Source organism: Lutra lutra, chromosome 17, assembly GCF_902655055.1.
Source record: "Lutra lutra chromosome 17, mLutLut1.2, whole genome shotgun sequence".
Classification (NCBI taxonomy): Eukaryota; Metazoa; Chordata; class Mammalia; order Carnivora; family Mustelidae; genus Lutra; species Lutra lutra.
This window is the reverse complement of record NC_062294.1, coordinates 17,697,451-17,721,481: the sequence shown is the minus strand read 5'-3', so window position 1 is coordinate 17,721,481 and position 24,031 is coordinate 17,697,451. Positions and strand designations below refer to the sequence as shown.

At 38.2% G+C, this 24,031-nt stretch overlaps 1 protein-coding gene across 5 annotated transcripts in view; it reads left to right on the top strand.

Annotated features, from left to right (window-relative positions):
- The window catches only part of NFATC3 (nuclear factor of activated T cells 3), a 134,217-nt gene that overhangs the window by 38,237 nt on the left and 71,949 nt on the right, over nt 1-24,031 (top strand). For all 5 annotated transcript variants that reach the window (XM_047710961.1, XM_047710963.1, XM_047710964.1 and 2 more), the window contains exons 2-3: nt 5,845-6,979; nt 8,983-9,145. In XM_047710961.1, coding sequence (XP_047566917.1) covers nt 5,845-6,979; nt 8,983-9,145 — 1,298 coding nt within the window. The remainder of the gene's footprint in view (nt 1-5,844; nt 6,980-8,982; nt 9,146-24,031) is intronic.

The window sequence follows — 24,031 nt, the reverse complement described above, 5'->3', positions numbered from 1 at the left end:
CTCCTCACATACTGGAGAAAATCCTTTTCTTACTTAACCCCTTATCTAAATTAACTTTGGTCCTTTTCTCACTTCTATTCCCCTTCCCCTATTTTATTTTTCCTTACAATAAGTATTACTACTTGACATGTTACTGGTATTAACCTTAAAAATAAAGCTGCCAGTTATTTTACCAGCTAAAATGGGTTTATTTGGAGTAGCAGAAAATTGTGATTTGAGACAAGCAAGCTATGGCAAAACCATAGGCAAATCTGAGAAAAAGGAATGGAAAGGATTTTTATGGAGGAAGGTGGGGGGAGTTGGGCTGTTTTAATCAAAAAGCCCATGGGCGTTAACTGGAGCTCAGAGTATAGAGGTTTTTCTTTGGCTGTTGTGACAGACTGTCATTGGCTGAGCTGTTGCCTGGGATAGGAGAAAAACTTATCTTCCCCTTCCTTGGGGTGGTAAACTGGTGTTCACTTGCTTTGTTCATCTCTTCCTGTTTGGGCTGGAATTGAGGAAGACTTGGAGGGTCTGAGAGCTCCCCCTGCTGGCTGCTTGACTCCATTTTTATTTATTTATTTATTTATTTATTTATTTATTTATATTTTTATTATTTTTTAAAATTTATTTATTGGACAGACAGAGATCACAAGTAGGCAGAGCGAGAGAGAGGAGGAAGCAGGCTTCCCGCAGAGCAGAGCCCGATGCGGGGCTCCATCCGAGGACCCTGGGATCATGACTTGAGCCGAAGGCAGAGGCTTTAACCACTGAGCCACCCAGGCTCCCCTGGACTCCATTTTTAAATGACGTTTTATTTCATGGTGGCATGGAAGCTCTATGAGGATGGGGACTTTATTTACTCTTGTGTTTTCAGTGTCTAGAACATGTCCGTTCCATAACAGCTACTCAAAAAATGTTTTTTTAGGGATACCTGGGTGGCTCAGTTGGTTAAGTTTCTGTCTTTGGCTCAGGTCATGATCCCAGGATCCAGGGATTGAGTCCACATCTGGCTCCTTGCTCAGCACATCCCCTGTTTGTGCTTGGGTTTTATCTCTCCCTGTTTGACAAATTAAAATCTTCAAAAAAGTTTTTTTTTTTAATGAATGATCGTGTTTTGCTTCTGGTTTAGGACAAAATACACATATGTGGTTGAAAGTGAACAGCACAAAGTTAGCACCCCAAAAGTGGAATGGTAATATAGAAATATATTGATGTCTCAATGACCTTGTTGAACTGGTGAAATAACCAGTTCTAGAATTGCCCTACTTTTGGGCCTCTTGTTACGTTGGACAATACCTTCCCTCCTTTCAGCTACTTTTTTTTTTTTAATTTTTAATTTTTTTTTTTAAAGATTTTATTTATTTATTTGACAGACAGAGATCACAAGTAGGCAGAGAGGCAGGCAGAGAGAGAGAGGAAGGGAAGCAGGCTCCCTGCCGAGCAGAGAGCCCTATGCGGGCCTCGATCCCAGGACCCTGGGATCATGACCCGAGCTGAAGGCAGAGGCTTTAACCCACTGAGCCACCCAGGCGCCCCTTTCAGCTACTTTTAATTGGATTTTGCTTTTTGCAGTCTAGAAACATTATATTTCATACAGAACCATTTTTACTCCTAAATTACATTAAAATTAAAGTAACATCCTGGTTGGAGAAACTAAAGTAAAACATACTCATGCCCTTCCCATGCTGCATATTAAAACAAGTCTTTTGAAACAAATGTCTGTACATAGTAGATGTGCTAAAAATGGGTACCCTGTGATCTAGAAACCCCACCTTTAGGTATTTATTTATTCTTGGAAAGGGATTCAAAAGAAGAGAAAAAGCTGAGTGTATAGAGATTTTCAGTGCTATATTATTTATCAAAATAACAGATAGGAAATAGCGATGATCATTGACTCTTGACCTTTTAACACATGGCCTTGAAAACTACTTAGCAACTTTTTATAAGCCTCAATAAAATATGAAAACATTGAAAGTCAAGGGGCGCCTGGGTGGCGCAGTGGGTTGAGCCTCTGCCTTTTGCTCAGGTCATGATCCTAGGGTCCTGGGATCAAGCCCCGCATCGGGCTCTCTGTTCGTCAGGGAGCCTGCTACCTCCTCTCTCTCTCTGCCTGCCTCTCTGCCTACTTGTGATCTCTGTCAAATAAATAAATAAAATCTAAAAAAAAAAAAAAAAAAAAACCCACCGAAAGTCAAGTTGTATGTTATACAAATCCAGGCTATTAGAAGTCAGTATAATGATTACTCTTTCTTAAGAGGTGGGTAGTGACTTGGAAGCAAGCCAAAGTGGGGGCTTTTGAGGTTTTTTTTTTTTTTTAAAGATTTTATTTATTTTATTTGACAGATAGAGATCACAAGTAGGCAGAGAGGCAGGCAGAGAGAGAGAGAGAGGAGGAAGCAGGCTCCCTGCCGAGCAGAGAGCCCGATGCGGGGCTCGATCCCAGGACCCCGGGATCATGACCTGAGCTGAAGGCAGAGGCCTTAATCCACTGAGCCACCCAGGAGCCCCTGTTTTGTTTTGTTTTTTTTTTTTTTAAAGGATGCTTTTACAGGGGCACCTGAGTGGCTCCGTCAATTAAGTGTCTGTCTTCAGCTCAGGTCATGATCTCAGTGTCCTGCCATGTTGGGCTCCCTGCTCAGTGGGGAGTCTGCTTCTCCCTCCCCCTCTGCCCCTCCCTCCAGCCCCTGTTCATGCTGTCTCTCTCTCAAATAAATAAATAAATAAAATCTTTTTTTTTTTTAAAGATACCATTACAAGGTATGTCTCTTTGTGACAATTTGCAAGCTCTATATGATGTCTGCACTTCCGTGATATATCTTGTACTTCAATGAAAGGTTAGGAAAAAATCTCCAAAACATTATAATCCACAGCTATGTAAAAAAAAAATATACCCAAGTAGACAAAGACATACATGAAAATGTTAAATATTAGTTAAGTGTTAGGTGATAGCATTTGTTTATGATTTTCTTAGATAAGAAACAACTTTTTAAATTTAAAAAATTTTTAAATTGTGATAAAATATAGATAACATGTTTTTGATTTATATTTTCATAATTGCTTTATTGGGATATAATTCACATACCATACAATTCACACATTTAAAGTGTACCATTCATTGATTTTAGTGTATTTACAGAGTAGGATAACCATCACCACAGGCAGTATTAGAACATTTTCATCACTCCAGGGCACATCAGTGATTCAGTTGGTTAAATGTCTGCCTTTGGCTCATCATGATCCCAGAGTGCCTTGTTGGGCTGTCTGCTCAGTGGAGAGCCTGTTTCTCCCTCTGCCTCTGCTGCTCCCCCTGCTTGTGCTCTCTGCTCTCTCTCACTCTCTCTGTTGAGTAAATAAATAAAATCTTTAAAAAAATTTTTTTCGTCACTTCAAAAAGAAACCCAATACCCATTCCAAGTGATTCACCATTTTCCCCAAACCTCTTTTATTTTTTTAAAGATTTTTTTTTTAATTTATTTGCCAGAGAGAGAGAGTACACACAAGCATGCAGAGAGGCAGGCTGATGCAGGAGAGAAGCAGGCTCCCTGCTGAGCAAGGAGCCCGATGCAGGACTCAATCCCAGGACTCCGGGATCATGGACTGAGCGAGCCAAAGGCAGCGGCTTAACCAACTGAGCCACCCAGGCATCCCTTCCCCAAACCTCTTATTATTGTTGTTCAGTTAATTAATTTTTGAGTATGGTTGACACACAATGTTACATTAGTTTCGGGTATACAACCAGTAGTACCTTACTCTATGCTTACCAAAAGTTTATTTTTAAAAGCTTTTGTCACTGTCAAATATGGGTTTTCTTCTTTGGAGCTCTGATCTTCCTACTTATCTTGAGTCAGTAAGTGGAGCTGAGAGTAGAGTGAGTGGTGTACTTAAAAAGGTGTTATAATTTATTAAGAAATACTTCAGAATTTAGAAAAAGTATAATATAACATATCCACCTTAAATTTTAAAAAGGGAAAGACAAGGTAATTAACATGTAGTGAGTTCTTGCTAAATATTAATTGTTATATTAGGTTGCTTGTTCTAAAATTGTCACGGGTATATCAATTGATACCCTGATCACCTCTTCACGGTTTTAAAGAAAAAAACTGCCTTAGAAAACTAAGGTTCAAGCTGGTTAAATAACTTGTCCAAGTTTGTACAGCTATGGAATGGCAGAGCCAGGGTTTAATTAAACATAGGGTTTTTTGTTTTCTTTTGTTTTGATACATGTAAAAACTCTTTACTGAATGTGGTCACCAACCATAGATCATCTTTAAAGTTCAAAAATCTAGGACTTAGGGAGATAGTTAAATTATGGGATGCCGGTTAATGGCAGCAGCACTAGGAGTCTAAAGATATGTTATTTTCCAGGGGTACTAATGTACTGAAATAATGTGATATCCTTGAGTATTTTGAGAAGAGGCTAAAGGTTTGTGCTTCTGTCTACTATCTATGAACAGTTTTGTCTTCGGTTTCCCATCTCTTTGGAGAAAGTGAAGGTGTTAACCAGCACCTTGTGCTAGTGCTTCAAACTTCTGTCTCTGTGAAAAGAATAATAATCACTCCATTCTAAAAGTAAAGTTGCAAAATACCCTTTTTGCTGCAAATACTTTCAATAGGTAATTTGGCAGGACCTGTTTAGTGGTAAATATTCCATCCAGGAAGGGTTGCATTTTAAAAGCTCTGCCCTTAAAAGGTTTACTTTAATAATCAATCATAGGTTAAAAGCTATAATGAGTTAATTTCTAGTTGAGGTAAATTGGATCCAGTGGGATCATTTGGCTCTTATAAACCTGGTCTGCTATGTCCAAAGATATGAATTCTTGATGGTATGATGTTGAAGGAGAAAGCTGCTGTTGTTAATCATAAAAATTTCTTGGGGAGCCTGGATGGCTCAGTTGGGTAAGCATTTGACTTCAGCTTAGGTCATGATCGAAGGATCCTGGGCTTGAGTCCTGCAGGCTCAGTGCTCAGTGGGAAATCTGCTTGAGATTCTCCCTATTCCTCTACCTCTCCCCTTATTCATGCACGCATGTGTGTGCATTCTCTCTCAAATTAAAAAAAAATTCTTTAATGTATAAAGTTCTGGTACTACTACATGGAAACTGAGGCCTTGGAGAGGTCAAATGATATGACTAAGAGCTCACAGTTAATGGCAAAGGTAGACTAGAATCTGGGTCTCCTGAGTTGAGTCTGCAATCCTTCTTGTTAATAAACTTAATGTGTATACTTATTAACTAAAAACATTCCAAAGACTATTCAAATGTTCTATCTCTTAGTCCATTTTAACTTGCAGACCCCAGATAAGGCTGAATTGATAGGATTGTATCATTTTATAATTTCATGAATGTTTTTTAGAATTACGTATATGATTATTTCTTTTATAGAAGCATTTATTTTCAGATGTTTTTCGATTTTCATTTTAGAAAATGTGGAAATAAGGGGGAAATTACACATATAGTTACATAAATAAATATGTGATATAAATAATATCTGCAGAAATAACCAAATACATTTTTTAAAAAACCACATTGGGGCGCCTGACTGACTCATTCAGTAGAGCATGCAACTCTTGATCTCAAGGTTGTAAGTTGAAGTCCCATGTTGGGTGTAGAGATTATGTTAAAAAAAATTTTTTTTTAAAAGCACACATCATTGGTGTTGACAGAGTAGGGATTTGAATATAAACAAAACACACACATCACTCTTTAGTAGAGCTAATGATGTACATTTTATGTCCACTTTTTTCTCTCAAGATTATTATTTACTTTCTCATCTAGTAATTTATACATCTAAATTTTCTAATTTCTTGTTTTGTTGATTTCTTTTTCTTTTTTCTTTTCTTTTTTTTTTTCTTTCCCCCCGTAGATCTTGAGCCAGATGATTGTGCATCCATTTACATCTTTAATGTAGATCCACCTCCATCTACTTTAAACTCACCACTTTGCTTACCACATCATGGATTACCGTCTCACTCTTCTGTTTTGTCACCATCGTTTCAGCTCCAAAGTCACAAAAGCTATGAAGGAACTTGTGAGATTCCTGAATCTAAATACAGCCCATTAGGTGGTCCCAAACCTTTTGAGTGCCCAAGCATTCAGATTACATCCATCTCTCCTAATTGTCATCAAGAAGTAGATGCTCATGAAGATGACCTACATATAAATGACCCAGAAAGGGAGTATTTGGAAAGGCCTTCTAGAGATCATCTCTATCTTCCTCTTGAGCCATCCTACCGGGAGTCTTCCCTTAGTCCTAGTCCTGCCAGCAGTATATCTTCTAGGAGCTGGTTCTCAGATGCATCTTCTTGTGAATCTCTTTCACACATTTATGATGATGTGGATTCGGAGTTGAATGAAGCTGCTGCCCGATTTACTCTCGGATCCCCTCTGACTTCTCCTGGTGGCTCGCCCGGAGGTTGCCCTGGAGAAGAGTCCTGGCATCAACAATATGGACTTGGACACTCCTTGTCACCCAGGCAATCTCCTTGCCACTCTCCTAGATCGAGTGTCACTGATGAGAATTGGCTGAGCCCCAGGCCAGCTTCAGGGCCCTCATCAAGGCCTACTTCCCCCTGTGGGAAACGACGGCACTCGAGTGCTGAGGTTTGTTATGCTGGTTCCCTTTCACCCCATCACTCACCTGTTCCTTCTCCTGGTCACTCCCCCAGGGGAAGTGTAACAGAAGATACCTGGCTTAATGCTTCTGTCCAGGGTGGATCAGGCCTTGGCCCTGCACTTTTTCCATTTCAGTACTGTGTAGAGACTGATATCCCTCTGAAAACAAGGAAGACTTCTGAAGATCAAGCCACTGTACTACCAGGAAAATTAGAGCTCTGTTCAGATGACCAAGGGAATTTATCACCATCCCGGGAGACTTCAATAGATGATGGCCTTGGATCTCAGTATTCTTTAAAGAAAGATTCATCTGGTGACCAATTTCTTTCAGTTCCTTCACCCTTTACCTGGAACAAACCAAAGCCTGGCCATACCCCAATATTTCGGTGAGTTGATGGAAATGGCTGCTGGTCATTTTTCTTGCTTATGGGTTATTGGTGACATGTGATTACATTATCTGTATGGAATGGTTTGACCATTCCCCCCCTCATCCCAGTTTTTGTTTTTGTTTTGTTTTGTTTTGTTTTGTTTTCAGTGTCTTTTGGACAAATCGATTAAAGTCTGCATGTATTTTCCATTGATTCTTCAAAGGGCCTTTAGATAGGCTGGACTTAGCATTTTAAAAGCGTGTAGATAATGAATTGTAAATAATAGTAGATTACATTTAAGAATCCCTAGAAAGAATTTTCTTATCTAAAAAGGCTTCTTGTAAAAAGTTGATTATAGTATGAGTTAAATTACTAGTAAAACTAATTGTGAATAGGCTTTTTATATTTTTAAGAGCTTAATGTACCAGTGAAATTTGTATAATGGCAAGCTTTTTTCAGAATTGTTTTTGTCTTTTAATTTTATAAGTTTGAATTTTTTATTAGTGTAGAGGAATTTTAGTATTTCATGATTTCAAATTTGTCATCTGCCATATGGCTTTTGGATTTTGTGTTATATTTGAAAACCCTACCTAGGCTAAAATAATTAAAAATAAACAAAAATCTAACTTGCACATTTCTAGACATTTATTTACATATTAATTACATATTAATTTTACAATATGTGTATATAACATAATATATAGTAATTGTATTTACATATATGTATTTTTGAATCTTAAGTCTAGCTAAGGCCTGGAGTAGAGAACAGTGTAACAACTTTATTTTCCAAATAACTGATCAGTTACCATAATCCTATTTTATTTTATAGAATCAATCTAGTCTATAATTGATTAGAAAAGAACTTTTATCATGCACATAGTGGAGTTAGGTTTGTTTACCTTTTTTTTTTTAATGCTTTTTCATTGGTATGGATGTTTATTTCTGGATCCAAATCTTTTAAAAAATAAAATGTGGAATTACGGTATTGAAGACACCTTTGAGCCTATTACACATGCTGCTTTTGAAAATTATCTTGATCTTTGTAGGGGTTTGGCTAAGTCTGTGAAACAGTGTGGAAACTAGCCAAGAGTTGAAATTGAGTTGTTTCAGCCTAATAAAAGTTCATACGTTTGTATTTCACAGTAGTTAGTAAAGCTGGGCTGGGGACATTCAAAGAAATGAATGTTGGGAATGATAGCATTTCAGAGGTAGAAGAGACCTTAACAGTCCAAATTCACCAGTCACTAAAAAGATATTTTTAACATAAATCATTGTAGCTTTGGGTCCTTTAATATTTGACCAATAGACATGTAAGTTATTTCTTTTTTAAATCCCAATTTTCAGTGTTAATATGTCTGAATGAATCTGTATCCCTTTAAGCTGTTTAAATTATCTTATTGATCTACTGACATTTTCTCTAAAATTGACATTTAGAGTACTGCAGTGATAGGCCTTATATTTTTTCAGCCAGGTGTGTAGTGAACTTAAATTTGTACCTCACATTGCAGTATACTGCTGACTGTTAGCAGTATTTCAGTGAGACCCGGGAAAGAGCAATAGGGAAAAAGTGGGGAAACAACATGTAGAACAGACTAACTTCTGTAGGTACACATCAGGGAGGGAGACCTATGTACTGAGATAAAAGGATCTTTGGATCCTTAGACACTGATATATATACACATAGATGGACATCATAAATTATTTTGTTTTTGTAATTATGTACACATAGTTGAAAAATCAGTTATAGTTTTATAGAATGTTAGAATTTGTCCTTTTAAAAAGAATGCAGGAAGCCAAAAAGTAAGTGAAATTGATTTTATTCTTTAGTTCAAGAATTATTTCTTAAGTATCCATCATATCTAATGTTATAACTTATTAAGTGAAGTTTTCTTTTGCTTTACTCTACTTCAGAGATCATAGGAAGAAATAAATTGTTGGTTGCTAGCAAAGAAGTGATTTGAATAATTGCTTGGCAAGAATAGTGTGGTGAAATGCATTTTTTGTGTGTTTTTTGTTTATAGCACATCTTCATTACCTCCACTAGACTGGCCTTTACCAACTCATTTTGGACAGTGTGAACTGAAAATAGAAGTGCAACCTAAAACTCACCATCGAGCCCATTATGAAACTGAAGGTAGTCGAGGAGCAGTAAAAGCCTCTACTGGGGGACATCCTGTTGTAAAGGTATGAGTTGGGGCTTCTTTTGGAGATATCATACATCTCTTGATGATAAAGTCTACTCATTTAGGTACTACTGAGCCCAGAGACAGAAAACTCAAAGCTTGAAAACCTCCATTGAGGTTTTGTGTTCTTGTGGATAATGGCAGCACTTCTGCATTGAGGTGTTTTGTTTTGTTTTCTGTACTGAAAAACAGTCTTTTGATTGCAGACTGACTTTAGCTGGGGAACTCTGGGGAAAGATTATAGTGGTCAAATAGTTGTTTTTCTCATTAAAACAAAGAACAGGGGCGCCTGGGTGGCTCAGTGGGTTGAGCCGCTGCCTTCGGCTCAGGTCATGATCCCAGGTCCTGGGTTTGAGCCCCACATCGGGCTTTCTGCTCGGCAGGGAGCCTGCTTCCTCCTCTCTCTCTGCCTGCCTCTCTGCTTACTTGTGATTTCTCTCTGTCAAATAAATAAATAAAATCTTTAAAAAAAAAAAAAAAAAAAAAGAGGGTCTGTCACTCTTCTGTATAAAAAAAAAAAAAAAACAAAGAACAAAATCAAGCTGTATTAGGCTTTTAAGTGTAATACATGCCCATTTAAAATCCAAGTAATATCAGAAAAGTAGAATAAAGCAATAAATTACCCCAAATCTAAGCCCCTCAGAACGGGGCACCTGGGTGGCTCACTTGGTTAAGTGTCTGTCTTTGGTTCAGGTCATGATCCTGGGATCCTGGGATGGAGCCCCCCACTGGCTCCCTGCTGAGAAGTTCCCTGCTTCTCTATCTGCCTGCTGCTCCCCCCGCTTGTGCTCTCTTTCTATCAAATAAATAAAATCTTAAAAAAAAACAAACCCAGAAATAAGTAGTTGTTAATATTTCATTAACATTGTAGATAATTTTCTCTGTATAGTTAGTGAAAGACTGAATGGATGGCTAGAAAATAGAGTGAATTTTTTAAGGACAAGATTATACTGAACATCTTTGTGATTAAAATATTTAACTAATTTTTATCTGAATTTATTAGAAGAAAATAAAACTAACATGAAATCATAAAAATTATATAATAGTTGAGTGTGTGAAATATATCTAATATGTAAGTTTTGAGTCATAATAGTTGACTATTACCTTTAATTTTATTTGAAACATTTTAAAAATGAAACAGAAGTAAAACTGAGAACTACTGAATCTTAGATACTGTTCTTCATGGTCAGAGGCCCTAAAAAGATCTAAGGTCAAAGATAATAAAGAAATTATTGAGAAACTGAATCGTTGTTTAATGGTTTGAATTGACTCCCTGCTTGAAAGATTAGGTGATTGTCTTAAACTTCTCCTCTACTCACTACCTCCTGAATTTTGTTGCTTATATTATTTTTCCCGCTGATGCAGAGCCATCTTCCCACCCTTATACCCTGTCATTCCCCATTGTTTAGCTTTAGTCCTATATTTAGTTGGATACAATAATTACTACTAATTTCTACTTATTTCACTGTTAGGTGTTTTTGTTTAAGGAGGGCTTTGGGTTCTATGTTTCTTGGGTTCTTTCATATTTGAGAATGTTTGTTGCCTTAAATACTCAAACATCAGAATGGCTGTGTATAATAACATTGAGTCACCCATTTTCTTTGTCAGAACTTGTCTTAATGGCATTGTGTATTGTGGAGAAATTAATTATATCTGAGGTGAATTAGAACAAATACAGTTTATGAACTGTCATTTCCTGTATATAAACAGTATTTCATAGTTCTTGACAAACTTTACATTTTGGGGGAGTTGTTAAAATGACTTGTAGCAGGAAATGTCAGTTATAGAAAGAAATCGGGGGATCCTGGGTGCCTCAGTTGATTGAGCATCTGACTCTTGGTTTTGGCTTGACTCACAATCTTGGGGTCGTGATATCAAGCCTTGTGCTGGGCTCCATGCTTGGCAGGGAGTCTGCTTGGGATTCTTTCCCTCTCCCTCTCCTCCCATGTGCATGTGCATGCTCTTTCTTTCTCTCTCAAATAAACAAATAAATCTTTTTATTTTTATTTATTTTTTAAAAGATTTTATTTATTTATTTGACAGAAAAGTCACAAGTAGGCAGAGAGACAGGCAGAGAGGGGTTGGGGAGCAGGCTCCCTGCTGAGCAGACAGCCCAACATGGGCCTCGATCCCAGGACCCTGAGATCATAACCTGAGCTGAAAGCAGAGGCTTTAACCCACTGAGCTACCCAGGCGCCCAATAAGTAAATCTTTTCAAAAAATAAAGAAATCAGATTTGTGGTTACCAGTGATGGAACTGGTTGAAGGTGGTCAGGAGGTACAGACTTCCAGTTATAGTATAAATGAGTACTGAGGATGTAGCATACAACATGATGACTATAGTTAACACTGCTATATGATATATTTGAAAGTTGCTATGAGTAGATCCTAAAGCTTTTATCACAAGGAAAACAACCTTTTGGTTCTCTCTCTTAGTTTTGGTAACTATATCAGGTGATGAATGTAGCTAAATTTATCGTGGTAATCAATTCATAATTTATGTAAGTCAAGTCATTATGTTACATATCTTAAATTTATTCAGTGCTTTATGTCAGTTGTCTTAGGAATTCTGCCATTTGTTAGTCATATTTCACTCTTAAAAGAGAGCTTATGTCACTTAGATTAAGGAAGATGATTCTTTGCCTCATTTCCTATATCTTTGATTTTTCTTACCAAGAAAGAAATTATTTTTTAAAAGGTTTTATTTATTTATTTGACAGAGAGATCACAAGTAGAGAGGCAGGCAGAGAGAAAGGGGGTGGGGAAGCAGGCTCCCTGCTGAGCAGAGAGCCTGATGTAGGGCTCAATCCCAGGACCCTGGGATCATGACCTGAGCCAAAGGCAGAGGCTTAACCCACTGAGCCACCCAGGCGCCCCGAAAGAAATTATTCTCAAGAGCTTAAATGAACAAAATTTTTTTTAAAGTCCAAGTGATTTGTTTCCACAGTATTCCTTTAATTAAAAACTGGTTTTCTCTTTGGGGCACCTGGGTGGCTCAGTGGGCTAAGTTTCCAACTCTTGATTTCGACTCAAGTCATGATCTCATGGTGGTGGGATCAACCCCTACGTCTGGCTTAAATCTCACTTTCTCTTTCCCGCCCTCTATTTTTAACTAATTTGCAGCAAAGTAAATCATAATTGTAAGTAACCATCTCTGCAAAAAGTCAAGAAAAAATTTTTCCTTAAGAATGAAAGATACTGGGGGGATGCCTGGGTGGCTCAGTTGGTTGAGCAGCTGCCTTCGGCTCAGGTCATGATCCCAGCGTCCTGGGATCGAGTCCCGCATCGGGCTCCTTGCTCGTCAGGGAACCTGCTTCTCCCTCTGCCTCTCCCTGCCATTCTGTCTGCCTGTGCTCGCTCTCTCTCCCTCGCTCTCTCTGACAAATAAATAAATAAAATCTTAAAAAAAAAAAAAAAAGAATGAAAGATACTGGGACGCCTGGGTGACTCAGTTGGTTAAGCAGCTGCCTTTGGCTCAGGTCATGATCCCAGCGTCCTGGAATCGAGTCTCACATGGGGCTCCTTGCTCGGCAGGGAGCCTGCTTCTCCCTCTGCCTCTGCCTGCCATTCTGTCTGCCTGTGCTCGCTCTTCTCTCCCTCTCTCTCTCTGACAAATAAATAAATTAAAAAAAAAAAAAAAAAAAAGAATGAAAGATACTACCTTCTGCTCCAGGCCCTTTGGCAGAGACAGAAAAGGTCAGGAGTGCTTACGATCTTCCAGGTCTCAGCTGTACTAGGGGAAAAAGCACAGCTCCTGAAAATATGATACATACTGGAGTAATGGGAGTGGGCCATAATACATACATGATACTGTTCACTCTCTTGAGCCAAACTCAACAAGGCCAACCTTTAACTAATTCTGTCCCTGTTTACCCTAATCTCCTCAGGCTATAGACCAAAGTTCTCAAACAACATGGGGGATAAAAGGCTGTAAATTAGTTAGCATTTTCTGTTTTATTTTCTCACTTTATGACTTTTATTCCATTAATTTACTTATTAATTTTATTTATTCTTACTACTCTTCCTGGTGGGTAAAGGTATGGATTAGTTAGCAGTTCTGCCACAGAAATCAGAATCTTTTTTTTTTTTTTTTTTTTTTTTTTACAAATCAGAATCTTAATCTTCTGTTTTTCATTTCTCGTACTGTCCCTGCTACCACCGCAGACATATATATTTTGTTTATTTTGTTAGGTATTTGGGGAAGAAGATTGTGATACTACTACATTCCATTGTCTTTATCCAGAAGTTCTCTCTTTTTCTAATAATCAGAGGAAAACAAGCATTGCATGATCAGAGCCAGTCATTGCAAATTGGAAATAAAACTGATGCCTGATTCTGTATACTATACCACACTTGCAGGGTTGTGTGCTTTGTATGGACACTCTTAATTTGTTTATGCCTACTTCCGAGACCTCGTTTTTCTGTCTAACAGAGGAGGCCCTTTTCTGGCAACTAGAAAGACATTTTATAGATATCTCTGCTGTTCTGAGAATTTTGTAATACTCAGGAAAGGAAGGCATCATTTGTCATTCCTTATTGGTCTGACCCATCACAAGTAAGAGTTGTGTGCTTGGTTCTCAAGGACCCTCCCCCCAAAAAGGCCCTGATTTTGCTGTGTATTGGCTTTTTTTGGACATTTTATTGCTGTGTAAGATTGTCACTAAAGTATAAGTCTTAACATATACAGCTCAGTGAATTTTTAACACATGCACACACCCATAAAATACCACAAAGGTTAAGATATAGAATATGTTATTTTTTAAAAGATTTATTTATCTGTTTATTTGAGGGGGGAGGGGCAGAGGGAGACATAAAGAGAGTCTTAAGCAGACTTATGCTGAGTGTGGAGCCTAACTCGGGGCTTAGTCCCACCACCCTGAGATTACAACCTGATCCAAAACCAAAACCAAGAGTAGGACACCCAACTGACTGCCCACCCAGGTGCCCCAGTTTATGGAATATTTTAAGCACCCAGAAGATTCCCTTGTGTCATTCCTAATTTGTATCCCCCAACCAAAGGTGATCTTGCTTCTGACGTCTTATCATCATAGATTTGTCTTTTTATTCTTGAATTTCATATAAATTGTATCATACAATATGTCTTATTTTCAGTCTGGCTTTTTTTTTTTAATTTTTTAATTAACATATAATGTATTATTAGCCCCAGGGGTACAGGTCTGAATTGCCAGGTTTATACACTTCACAGCACTAACCATAGCACATACCCTCCCTAATGTCCATAACCCAACCACCCTCTCCCTACCCACCCATCCCCAGCAACCCTCAGTTTGTTTTGTGAGATTAAGAGTCTCTTATGGTTTGTCTCCCTCCCGATCCCATCTTGTTTCATTTATTCTTTTCCTACCCCCCAAACCCCCATGTTGCCTCTCAGTTTCCTCACATCAGGGAGATCATATGAAAATGTCTTTCTCTGACTGACTTATTTCGCTAAGCATAATACCTTCTAGTTCCATCCACATCGCCACAAATGGCAAGATTTCATTTCTTTTGATGGCTGCATAGTATTCCTGTGTGTGTGTGTGTGTGTGTGTGTGTGTGTGTGTGTGTGTGTGTGTATACACCACATCTTCTTTATCCATTCATCTGTTGATGGACATCTAAGTTCTTTCCATAGTTTGGCTATGGTGGACATTGCTGCTATAAACGTTCAGGTGCACGTGCCCCTTTGGATCACTACGTTTGTATCTTTAGGGTAAATACCCAGTGGTGCGATTGCTGGGTCGTAGGGTAGCTCTATTTTCAACTTTTTGAGGAACCTCCATACTGTTTTCCAGAGTGGCTGTACCAGCTTGCATTCCCACCAACAGTGTAGGAAGGTTCCCCTTACTCTGCATCCTCGCCAGCATCTGTCATTCCCTGACTTGTTAATTTTAGCCATTCTGACTGGTGTGAGATGGTATCTCATTGTGGTTTTGATTTTTATTTCCCTGATGTTGAGTGATACGGAGCACTTTTTCATGTGTCTGTTGACCATCTGGATGTCTTCTTTGCAGAAAAGTCTGTTCATGTCCTCTGCCCATTTCTTGATTGGATTATTTGTTCTTTGGGTGTTGAGTTTGATAAGTTCTTTATAGATTTTTGGATACTAGCCCTTTATCTGATATGTCATTTGCAAATACCTTCTCCCATTCTCTCAGTTTTCTTTTGGTTTTATTAACTGTTTCCTTTGCTGTGCAAAAGCTTTTGATCTTGATGAAGTCCCAATAGTTCGTTTTTGCCCTTGCTTCCCTTGCCTTTGGCGATGTTTCTAGGAAGAAGTTGCTGCGACTGAGGTTGAAGAGATTGCTGCCTGTGTTCTCCTCAAGGATTTTGATGGATTCCTTTCTCACATTGAGGTCCTTTATCCATTTTGAGTCTTATTTTCATGTGTGGTGTAAGGAAATGGTCCAGTTTCATTTTTCTGCATGTGGCTGTCCAATTTTCCCAACACTATTTGTTGAAGAGACTGTCTCTTTTCCATTGGACATTCTTTCCTGCTTTGTCGAAGATTAGTTGACCATAGAGTTGAGGGTCTATTTCTGGGCTCTCTGTTCTGTTCCATTGATCTATGTGTCTGTTTTTGTGAGTCTGGCTTCTTTTATTCAACATTATGACTGTGAGAATCATCCATTGGGGGGAGGGGTGTTCTTTTTCTTTGCTGTGTAGTATTCCATTGCATGAATTTGCTGTGATTTCTTTATCTGTCATCCTAGTCATAGACATTTGGTTTGTGTTCAGTTTTGGAGTATTATGAATAAAGCTGCTATGTTCTTTTTTCTCTTCCTTTTTTTTGCATATCTTTTTAATTTTAATTCCAGTGTAGTTAACATGCAGTATTATATTAGTTTCAGGTATACTATACATTTTTTTTCTTTTTTAAAGATTTTATTTATTTATTTGACAGAAAGAGTGAGCGAGAGAGAGAGAGAAAGCACAAGCAAGGGGAGGGAGAGGGAAAAGCATACTTCCCCATTGAACAGGGAGCCCAACATAGGGCTTGATCCCAGCACCTAGAGATCACGTCCTGAGCTGAAGTTGGATGCTTTAACTGACTGAGGTACCCAGGTGGCCCACTACACCTATCTTCTAATAGACAAAGCCTTCACTTTTTTTGGTATATGTCCAAGAGTGGAATTGCTGGTGTTTCAAAGTACCTGTACCAATTTCTACTCCTAACTAGCCACATATGAAGGTTTCAGTTACTGTACATCCTCACCCATACCAGTTCTTGTTTGCTGGTAATTTTTAACCATTCCAGTAGAGTTCTAGGGGAATCATAGTGGTTTTAATTTGTGGTTCCTAATGACCAATGATGTAGAACATCTTTTCATGTATTTGTCAGTTATTTGGCTGTCCTCTTTTGTTAGGTGCCTGTTCACATCTCTTGACCAGTTTTTAAATTAACTCTTTTTCTTATTGATTTATAGGAGTTAATATTTTGAATAGAAGTTTTTTGTCAGATATGTGTTGCAAATAAAATTTTTTCTCGTGTTTTGGTTGCATTTTCACTTTCTTAGATGTGTGTTTTGATGAATGAAAGTTTTTTAGTCAAGTCCAAACTGCTAATCTTCTTTTTTCATGGATAGGGCATTTATTTATTTATTTATTTATGATTACCCTCTTGATAATATTGATGCCTCTAGTCCATGAATATGGTCTATCCTTCCATTTATTTAGGTATTATTTAATTCCTTCTTGCAGTGTTTTGTAGTTTTCAAAGTAGAAATCTTCTACATCTTTTGTTATTTCCAGTGTTGAGTGTTTTTCTGTTTCTAGAATACAGAAATGTAATTAATTTTTTCATGTTGACTTAATATTTCTTGACCTAATAGTTTATTTTAGCTTCTTTTGGATTTTCTAAGCAGTCAAGTCATCTTTGAGTAATGAGTTTTACTTCTTTCTTTCTAATTTTTATACCCTTTTCCCCCCAAATTTTTATTGTGGCAAAATACACGTAAAATTTACCATCTTAATTATTTTTACACATACAGTTTAGTGTATTACATTCATAACGTTGTACAACTTTGACTACTGTCCATTTCCAGAGCTCTTTTTTTTTTTTAAAGATTATTTATTTATTTATTTGACACAGAGAGAGAGAGAGAATCACAAGTAGGCAGAAGTAGGCAGAGAGGCAGGCAGAGAGAGAGGGAGAAGCAGGCTCCCTGCCGAGCAGGGAGCCCGAAGTGGGGCTGGATCCCAAGACCCTGAGATCATGACCTGAGCCGAAGGCAGACGCTTAACCCACTGAGCCACCCAGGCACCCCATCCAGAGCTCTTTTTATCTTTAAACTGAAATTCTATACCCCATTCTCCCTCCAGGCACTGGAAACCAGCATTCTACCTTTTGTCTCTATGATGTTGACAACTCTAAATACCTCATATAAGTAGAATCATACAATATTCATCTTTTTCTGATAGGCTTACTTCAGTTAGCATAATGTCCTCAAGGTTGATCCATGCTGTAACATATATCAGAATTTCCTTCATTTTAGGGCTGCATAAGATATCATTGTATATACAATGTCCCTTGTCCATTTCTTCCACATTTTAGTCATTGTGAATAACATAGGTGTGAACATGGATGTGCACATCTTTTTGAGACCCTGCTTTCAATTCTTTTGGGTATATACCAAGAAGTGGAATTGCTGGATCATGCAATAATTCTACTTTTAATTTTTTTTAAGATTTTATTTTATTTTTCAAAGATCTTATTTACTTATTGATAGAGGGAGAGATAGTGAAAGAGGGAGCACAAGCAGAGGGAGTGAGAGAGGGAGAAGCAGTTTCCGCACTAAGCAGGGAGCCTGATGCAGGGCTCGATCTCAGGACCCAGACACTTAATGACTGAGCCACAGGCACCCCAAGATTTTATTTATTTGTCAGAAAGAGAGGATGCCTGCATAAGCAGGGCAACTGGCAGGGAGAGGGAGAAGCAGGCTCCCCACTGAGCAAGGACCCTAATGTGAAACTCCATCCAAAATTAACCAAAATTAGAAATTGAGTTCTTTTGTTGCATTAACAGCATTTCAAGACTTGGTAGGCATGTGGCTAATGACTTAATGACTACATTGTCTTTTTTTTTTAGGGAAGGAGGGAAGGAGGGGGAGGAGAGAGAAAAGGGGCAGAGGGAGAAGGAGAGAGAGAATCTTAAGCAGGCTTCACGACCAGTGCAGAAGCCTGACACACGGCTTGCTTTCACAACCCTGAGATAATGACCTAAGACAAAATCAAGAGTCAGATGCTTAACCAACCGAAACACCCAGGAGCCTCTACATTGTCTTTTAACAAATGATGTTGGAGAATTGGACATCCATAGGCCATCCATTTATTTTTCATTCAGAAAATAAATCTGAACCTAAACATCACATTTACACAAGAATTGATTCCACATAAATCAGGAATTTTTTAAAAATGCAGATGTAGAAGATGTTTATCATTGCAGAAAGTTTTGAGCAATGGTGGTTTGATAGCCAGTGAACAGGAAGAGGTTGAAGATTGCAAATGTAAAGGGGTAGCAAAAGAGAGTTCCTTTTTGGTGATGGAAGAGTTCCTTATCTTGACTGTGATGTTGGTCATGTGAATCTACACATGGGATAAAATTGCATAAAGCTACACATAGATTTTATTATATAGTGACAGTTGTATTAAGGCACAGATATTTTGTATTTTTAAAATTTGAGAGTGCAGGGATGCCTGGGTGGCTCAGTTGGTTGGGCGGCTGCCTTCGGCTCAGGTCATGATCCCGGCGTCTGGGGATCAAGTCCTGCATCGGGCTCCTTGCTCAGCAGGGAGCCTGCTTCTCTCTCTGTCTCTGCCTGTGCTCGTGCTCTCTCTCTCTCTGACAAATAAATAAATAAAATCTTAAAAAAAAAAAAATTTGAGAGTGCATGCACAAGTCGGGGGGAGGGCAGAGGGAGAGACTCCCCACCGGGCATGACGCCTGATGCAGGCCAGTCCCAGGACCTGAAGATCATGACCTGAGCCAAAGACAGACGCTTAACCAGTTGAGCCACCCAGACACCCCAAGGCATAGATATTTTGAATCTTTTCTCAAAAATTATTGAAATTTAAAAAATGGGGATTGTTAGGGCACTTGGGTGACTCAGGTGGGTGGCATCCGACTCTTGGTTTTGCCTTGGGTCATGATCTTACAGTCATGGTATCGAGCCCCACTTTGGGGTCCACACTCTGCACAGAGTCTTCCTGAGGTTCTCACTCTCCTTCTGCCCCTCCCCCCTCTTGCTTGCTTTCTCTCTCTTTCTGAAGTAAATAAATAAATCTTAAAAAATTAAAATAAAAATATAGACTTTTTCATTTTTAGACTTTCTATTTCATCATACACTGAGATCCTTTCCCTGGTGATGATTTTTTTATATGATGTTATATGTACATTTTCACTTTGAGGCAATTTATATTATGGAAATTTAATTTTGTATTTTTCGTATCTCTACGATGTGTTCTCATGTTTCTGATATGTTCAGATTCCCTCCCCCCCAAGTAATTTAGCAGAACTGATAATAGAATTGCTCTTATTGAAGCTGCTCTTGTTTGTTCTATAGTGACCTTCAGGCTTTAACACTCCAGCTTTAGTTAAATTAAGCAGGCACAAACCTTTGCTATGGAAACGATACAGAAACATAACAAACAGCTTGGCTTAGTTTTTTTCTCCAAAGCAGAGGGTGGCCTGAAGAGAGGTATACTTATTCTAGATGAAAGTTTTTAGAGAGTAATGTTAGCAGCAATAATTTGTTTATGGCCTATAACATAATGCTCCTCTGAAAATGAAATGGGAAGGCAGCCTAATTTATTTGATGGTCCTTTAAAATCCCTAAGGTACATAGAAGAAACCCTGTTTTTCATATGCTATATAATACATATGCTTGGAGCAGATGCTGGCTGAAGTATGTGTTATGAAATATATTCCCTTTGAAATCTTATATGCATGATTACCTTCCCGCATCACTGGTTTATTTTACTATCGAAGTATAAAGGACAGGTGGCTTATGTCTTTGCCAAGCTGGTATTAATGTGAGTCATCTAATATGACTAGGATACTTTGGTATATAGTACTTACTGGTACGTTATGTGATATTTGGGTAGCTTAATAGATAGCAATAAAATTTTTATTTGTATTTTCTATTTTAGACTCCCAACTACTCTGTTTAGAACAACCTGCTTCAGTGACTATTATTATTATTTAAATAATTCTGTTGACTAACCCCATGTGTTATTTTGCTTCACCAAATTGTACTGTCTTACTCCAAAGTTCATTCATTTAGCAATGGTTGAACATCTGTAACGTGCTAGGTACTGTACTGTTCTCTGGAGATAACAGGATGGACCCTGTCCCTTGCACAGTACTTGGAGGCGAAGTGGTAAAGTTGGTATTTCTTCCTCTACTAGATGAATAGTTGGTTCCATAGAATAATTTGTTCAGTTTGGATTAAACATGAAAGAGCAACAGGTATAGCAGAAAGGAATAATCACTTATTAGCTATGGATTTCCAATTTCTTCTTTAGTTATTAATTTACTTAGGGTTTTTTTTATTGTGATCATGTTGGCATTTTATTTGTTATGGATTATTTTCAGTTAAAGCTATATAAAATTTATTAACTTATTCTACAAAAATATATGAAAAGAAATCACAACTGAAAATACTGAGGGGTGCCTGGCTGCTCAGTCAGTGTAGTTTGCAACTCCCCACCCCCCTTTTTTTTAGAGAGGGGGTGAGAGAGTACACATGCACGTGCACATGCGGGGGAGGGGAAGACCGAGAGGGATTTTGAGAATCTCAAGCAGAAACCCCACTGAGCCCAGAGCCTGGCACAGGGCTCAGTCCCACTACCCTGAGATAGTGATCTGAGCCAAAATCAAGAGTCTGACACTTAACTGACTGAGCCCCACAGGTGCCCCAGAGTGTGCAACTCTTAATCTTGGGGTTGTAGGTTTGAGTCCTACATTGGGTGTAGAGATTACTTTAAAATAAAATCTTAGAATATTGATAGATTTCTTGACTATATAAATACAGAAAACTGCAACTTCCAGTTAAATATAGTAAATAGCACACGTGTTTTACTTTCATTAGAACTTAGGCAGCTGCAACTTAAGCCTGTTGGACAGAGAGAACGAATCAATAACAAACAACTCTTTTTACACCAAAGAACCCTGGAAAGACTCAGGAATTTGAGGCAGTGAGTGTCTCTGAAAGTGGGATGCACGGTGGAGCTGACAGCAAAAGGATTGTTTGAAAGTCTGCAGAAGTAGTTAGAGTTCCTGGATTTTTCTCTTATGTGGCATAGCCATGAAATAACCACTGTCTTACCCTGTGAGAATATTGCAGATTTACTCTTCAGAGGGAATAAAATAAAGATTCTAGGTTCTAGAATTACTGAAGGCAGAGCTTGAGGATCTGTACAGAAAATGGAGTGGAGGCATAATGAAAGTCTGCATACTAAATAGGGAGACTGCTGACCCCTTTCTTAACTCCCAAAATGCTTAGAATAAGTTTATGTTCCCTAGACAGAAAATTGGAAGATTTGCTTTTAGACAGATATGTCAAAAAAAAAATACCTATGTGCCTCTTGACTTACAGATATTCTAGACTAATGATCATACCCAACTCCACTTTATTTTAAGCAGATATTTTGTAATATAAGTTTATTAACCTGAAATGGAAATGCAAAGATTATTTAATCAACTTGCTTGTACAAATTTAAGAATATAAAAATAATGCTATAATATTACGAGGAAATAAATGTACAAAACTAAATTATAACAAAATAGTTGTGTTTCAAAATGAAAAAGCTTGGTATTGACCGTAGAAGACAATGAAGTAGTTAGGTATTTTTACCTGCAGTATCACTGCAAGTGTTCTAGATACAAAAGCAGGGATATTGATTATCAACCTAAATTTCATTAACAAGTGGCATTACTGGCAATAACGTGATTTTCTGAAATGATGAACTCTTACTAAAGTTTTCTTCAGTTTATATGGTAGTCACATTCATTAAACATTCATGTGTTAAAACTGCAGTTTTGGGGCGCCTGGGTGGCTCAGTCAGTTAAGCATCTACCTTCGGCTCAGGATCGAGCTCCGCGTTAGGCTCCTTGCTCGGCTGAGAGCCTGCTTCTCCCTCTCACTCTGCCACTCCCCATGCTTGTGCTTTCCCTCTCTCACTCTGAGACAAAGAAATAAAACCTTTTAAAAAATGCAGTTTTTTGGTATTTATATATACTAGGGAGTTGGATTCTAAGTTCATAAACTTTTCTATACACGTAAATGTTTGCAGGAGATTCTGAAGTTCTGTACAATATCGACGGGTTCTGTGCTTGAAAGAACTGATTATCCCATGCATTGATAGGAATTTCCCCCCTTGTCATAAAATGCCCATAGTGTACCTCACTCTGCTTGTTGTGATGCTCATTCATTTATATATTGTCTGTGACTGTTTTTATGCAATGATGGCAGAGCAGTTAAGATAGAGAACATAGGTGGTACTCTCATCACCTCACAGTTTGCTCAGGATGTTGCAAATCTTAAAACTCAATAGTGTCTCAAGTCCTCAGAGTATGGCTGTACTGGAACTTTTACAATGCATACTTCTGTCAAAACAAAAGAAAAATGGATTTCAAAGGTCATCCTTTTAAGGCACAGTGGACTGTATTATTTTATTGTCAAAATAGATAGCAAAGCGTTGTGTTTATCATTCAATCAATGTTAAGGTTGGTCTAAAAGGTTGTATAGGGTCGCCCGGGTGGCTTGGTGGGTTGAGCCTCTGCCCTCAGCTCAGGTCGTGTTCTCAGGGTCCTGGGATTGAGCCCCACATCGGACTCTCTGCTCAGCGGGGAGCCTGCTTCTTCCTCTCTCTCTGCCTGCCTCTCTGTCTACTTGTGATCTCTCTCTCTGTCAAATAAATAAAATTTTAAAAATAATAATAAATAGGGGCGCCTGGGTGGCTCAGCGGGTTAAGCCTCTGCCTTCAGCTCAGGTCATGATCTCAGGGTCTGGGATCGAGCCCCACATCGGGCTCTCTGCTCAGCAGGGAGCCTGCTTCTCCCTCTCTCTCTGCCTGCCTCTCTGCCTACTTGTGATCTCTCTGTCAAATAAATAAATACATAAAAATATTTTAAAAAAATAATAAATAAAAGGATGTACATCTTATATAGTCTCACATTTCCATCTATCTGTGTCACTGTTACTTTGAATACACCATGACAAACAGTGAAAACATTACCTCCTTTGTCTCCAAAACTGTTCTAAATCTAAATAAAGTGACTTCTTCACTTTACTTGCTAGTGATACCACCATTCTATTGGATTCTGAATCTCAGAACTTTTTTTAAAAGATTTTATTTATGAGAGTGAGTGTGTGCACGAGGAGGAGGGAGGGGCAGAGGGAGAGGACAAGGGAGAAACAGACTTCTCACTGAGCAGGGAGCCCAACATGTGGCTTGATCCCAGGACCCTGGAATCATGACTTGAGCTGAAGGCAGATACTTACTTCACTGACTGAGCCACCCAGGCGCCCCTAAATCTCAGAACTTCTAACTTCTTTTTTCCTTTCTTTCATTCTATATATAGTCAGTTAGAAAAATCTCTATAGGGAAGGATTTATTGCATTCATCCCTGTTTCTATTTTCTGTTTATGTTTTTACTTCCATTCTAATTTAAATTTTTAGTACACATGATGTTAGTACTTAGTGTGTTGGCCTCTTAGCTGATTTCCATGATTCTGTCTTTTCCTTCCTTCAGAGAGCCTTTATTGATTTTTATCATATTCTTCCCAATATCCTTTTTATTATAAATAAATTTCTGCCTTTTAAAGTCTTCACTAATTTCTTTAAATAAAATCTTATTTATTTATTTGACAGAGAGAAATCACAA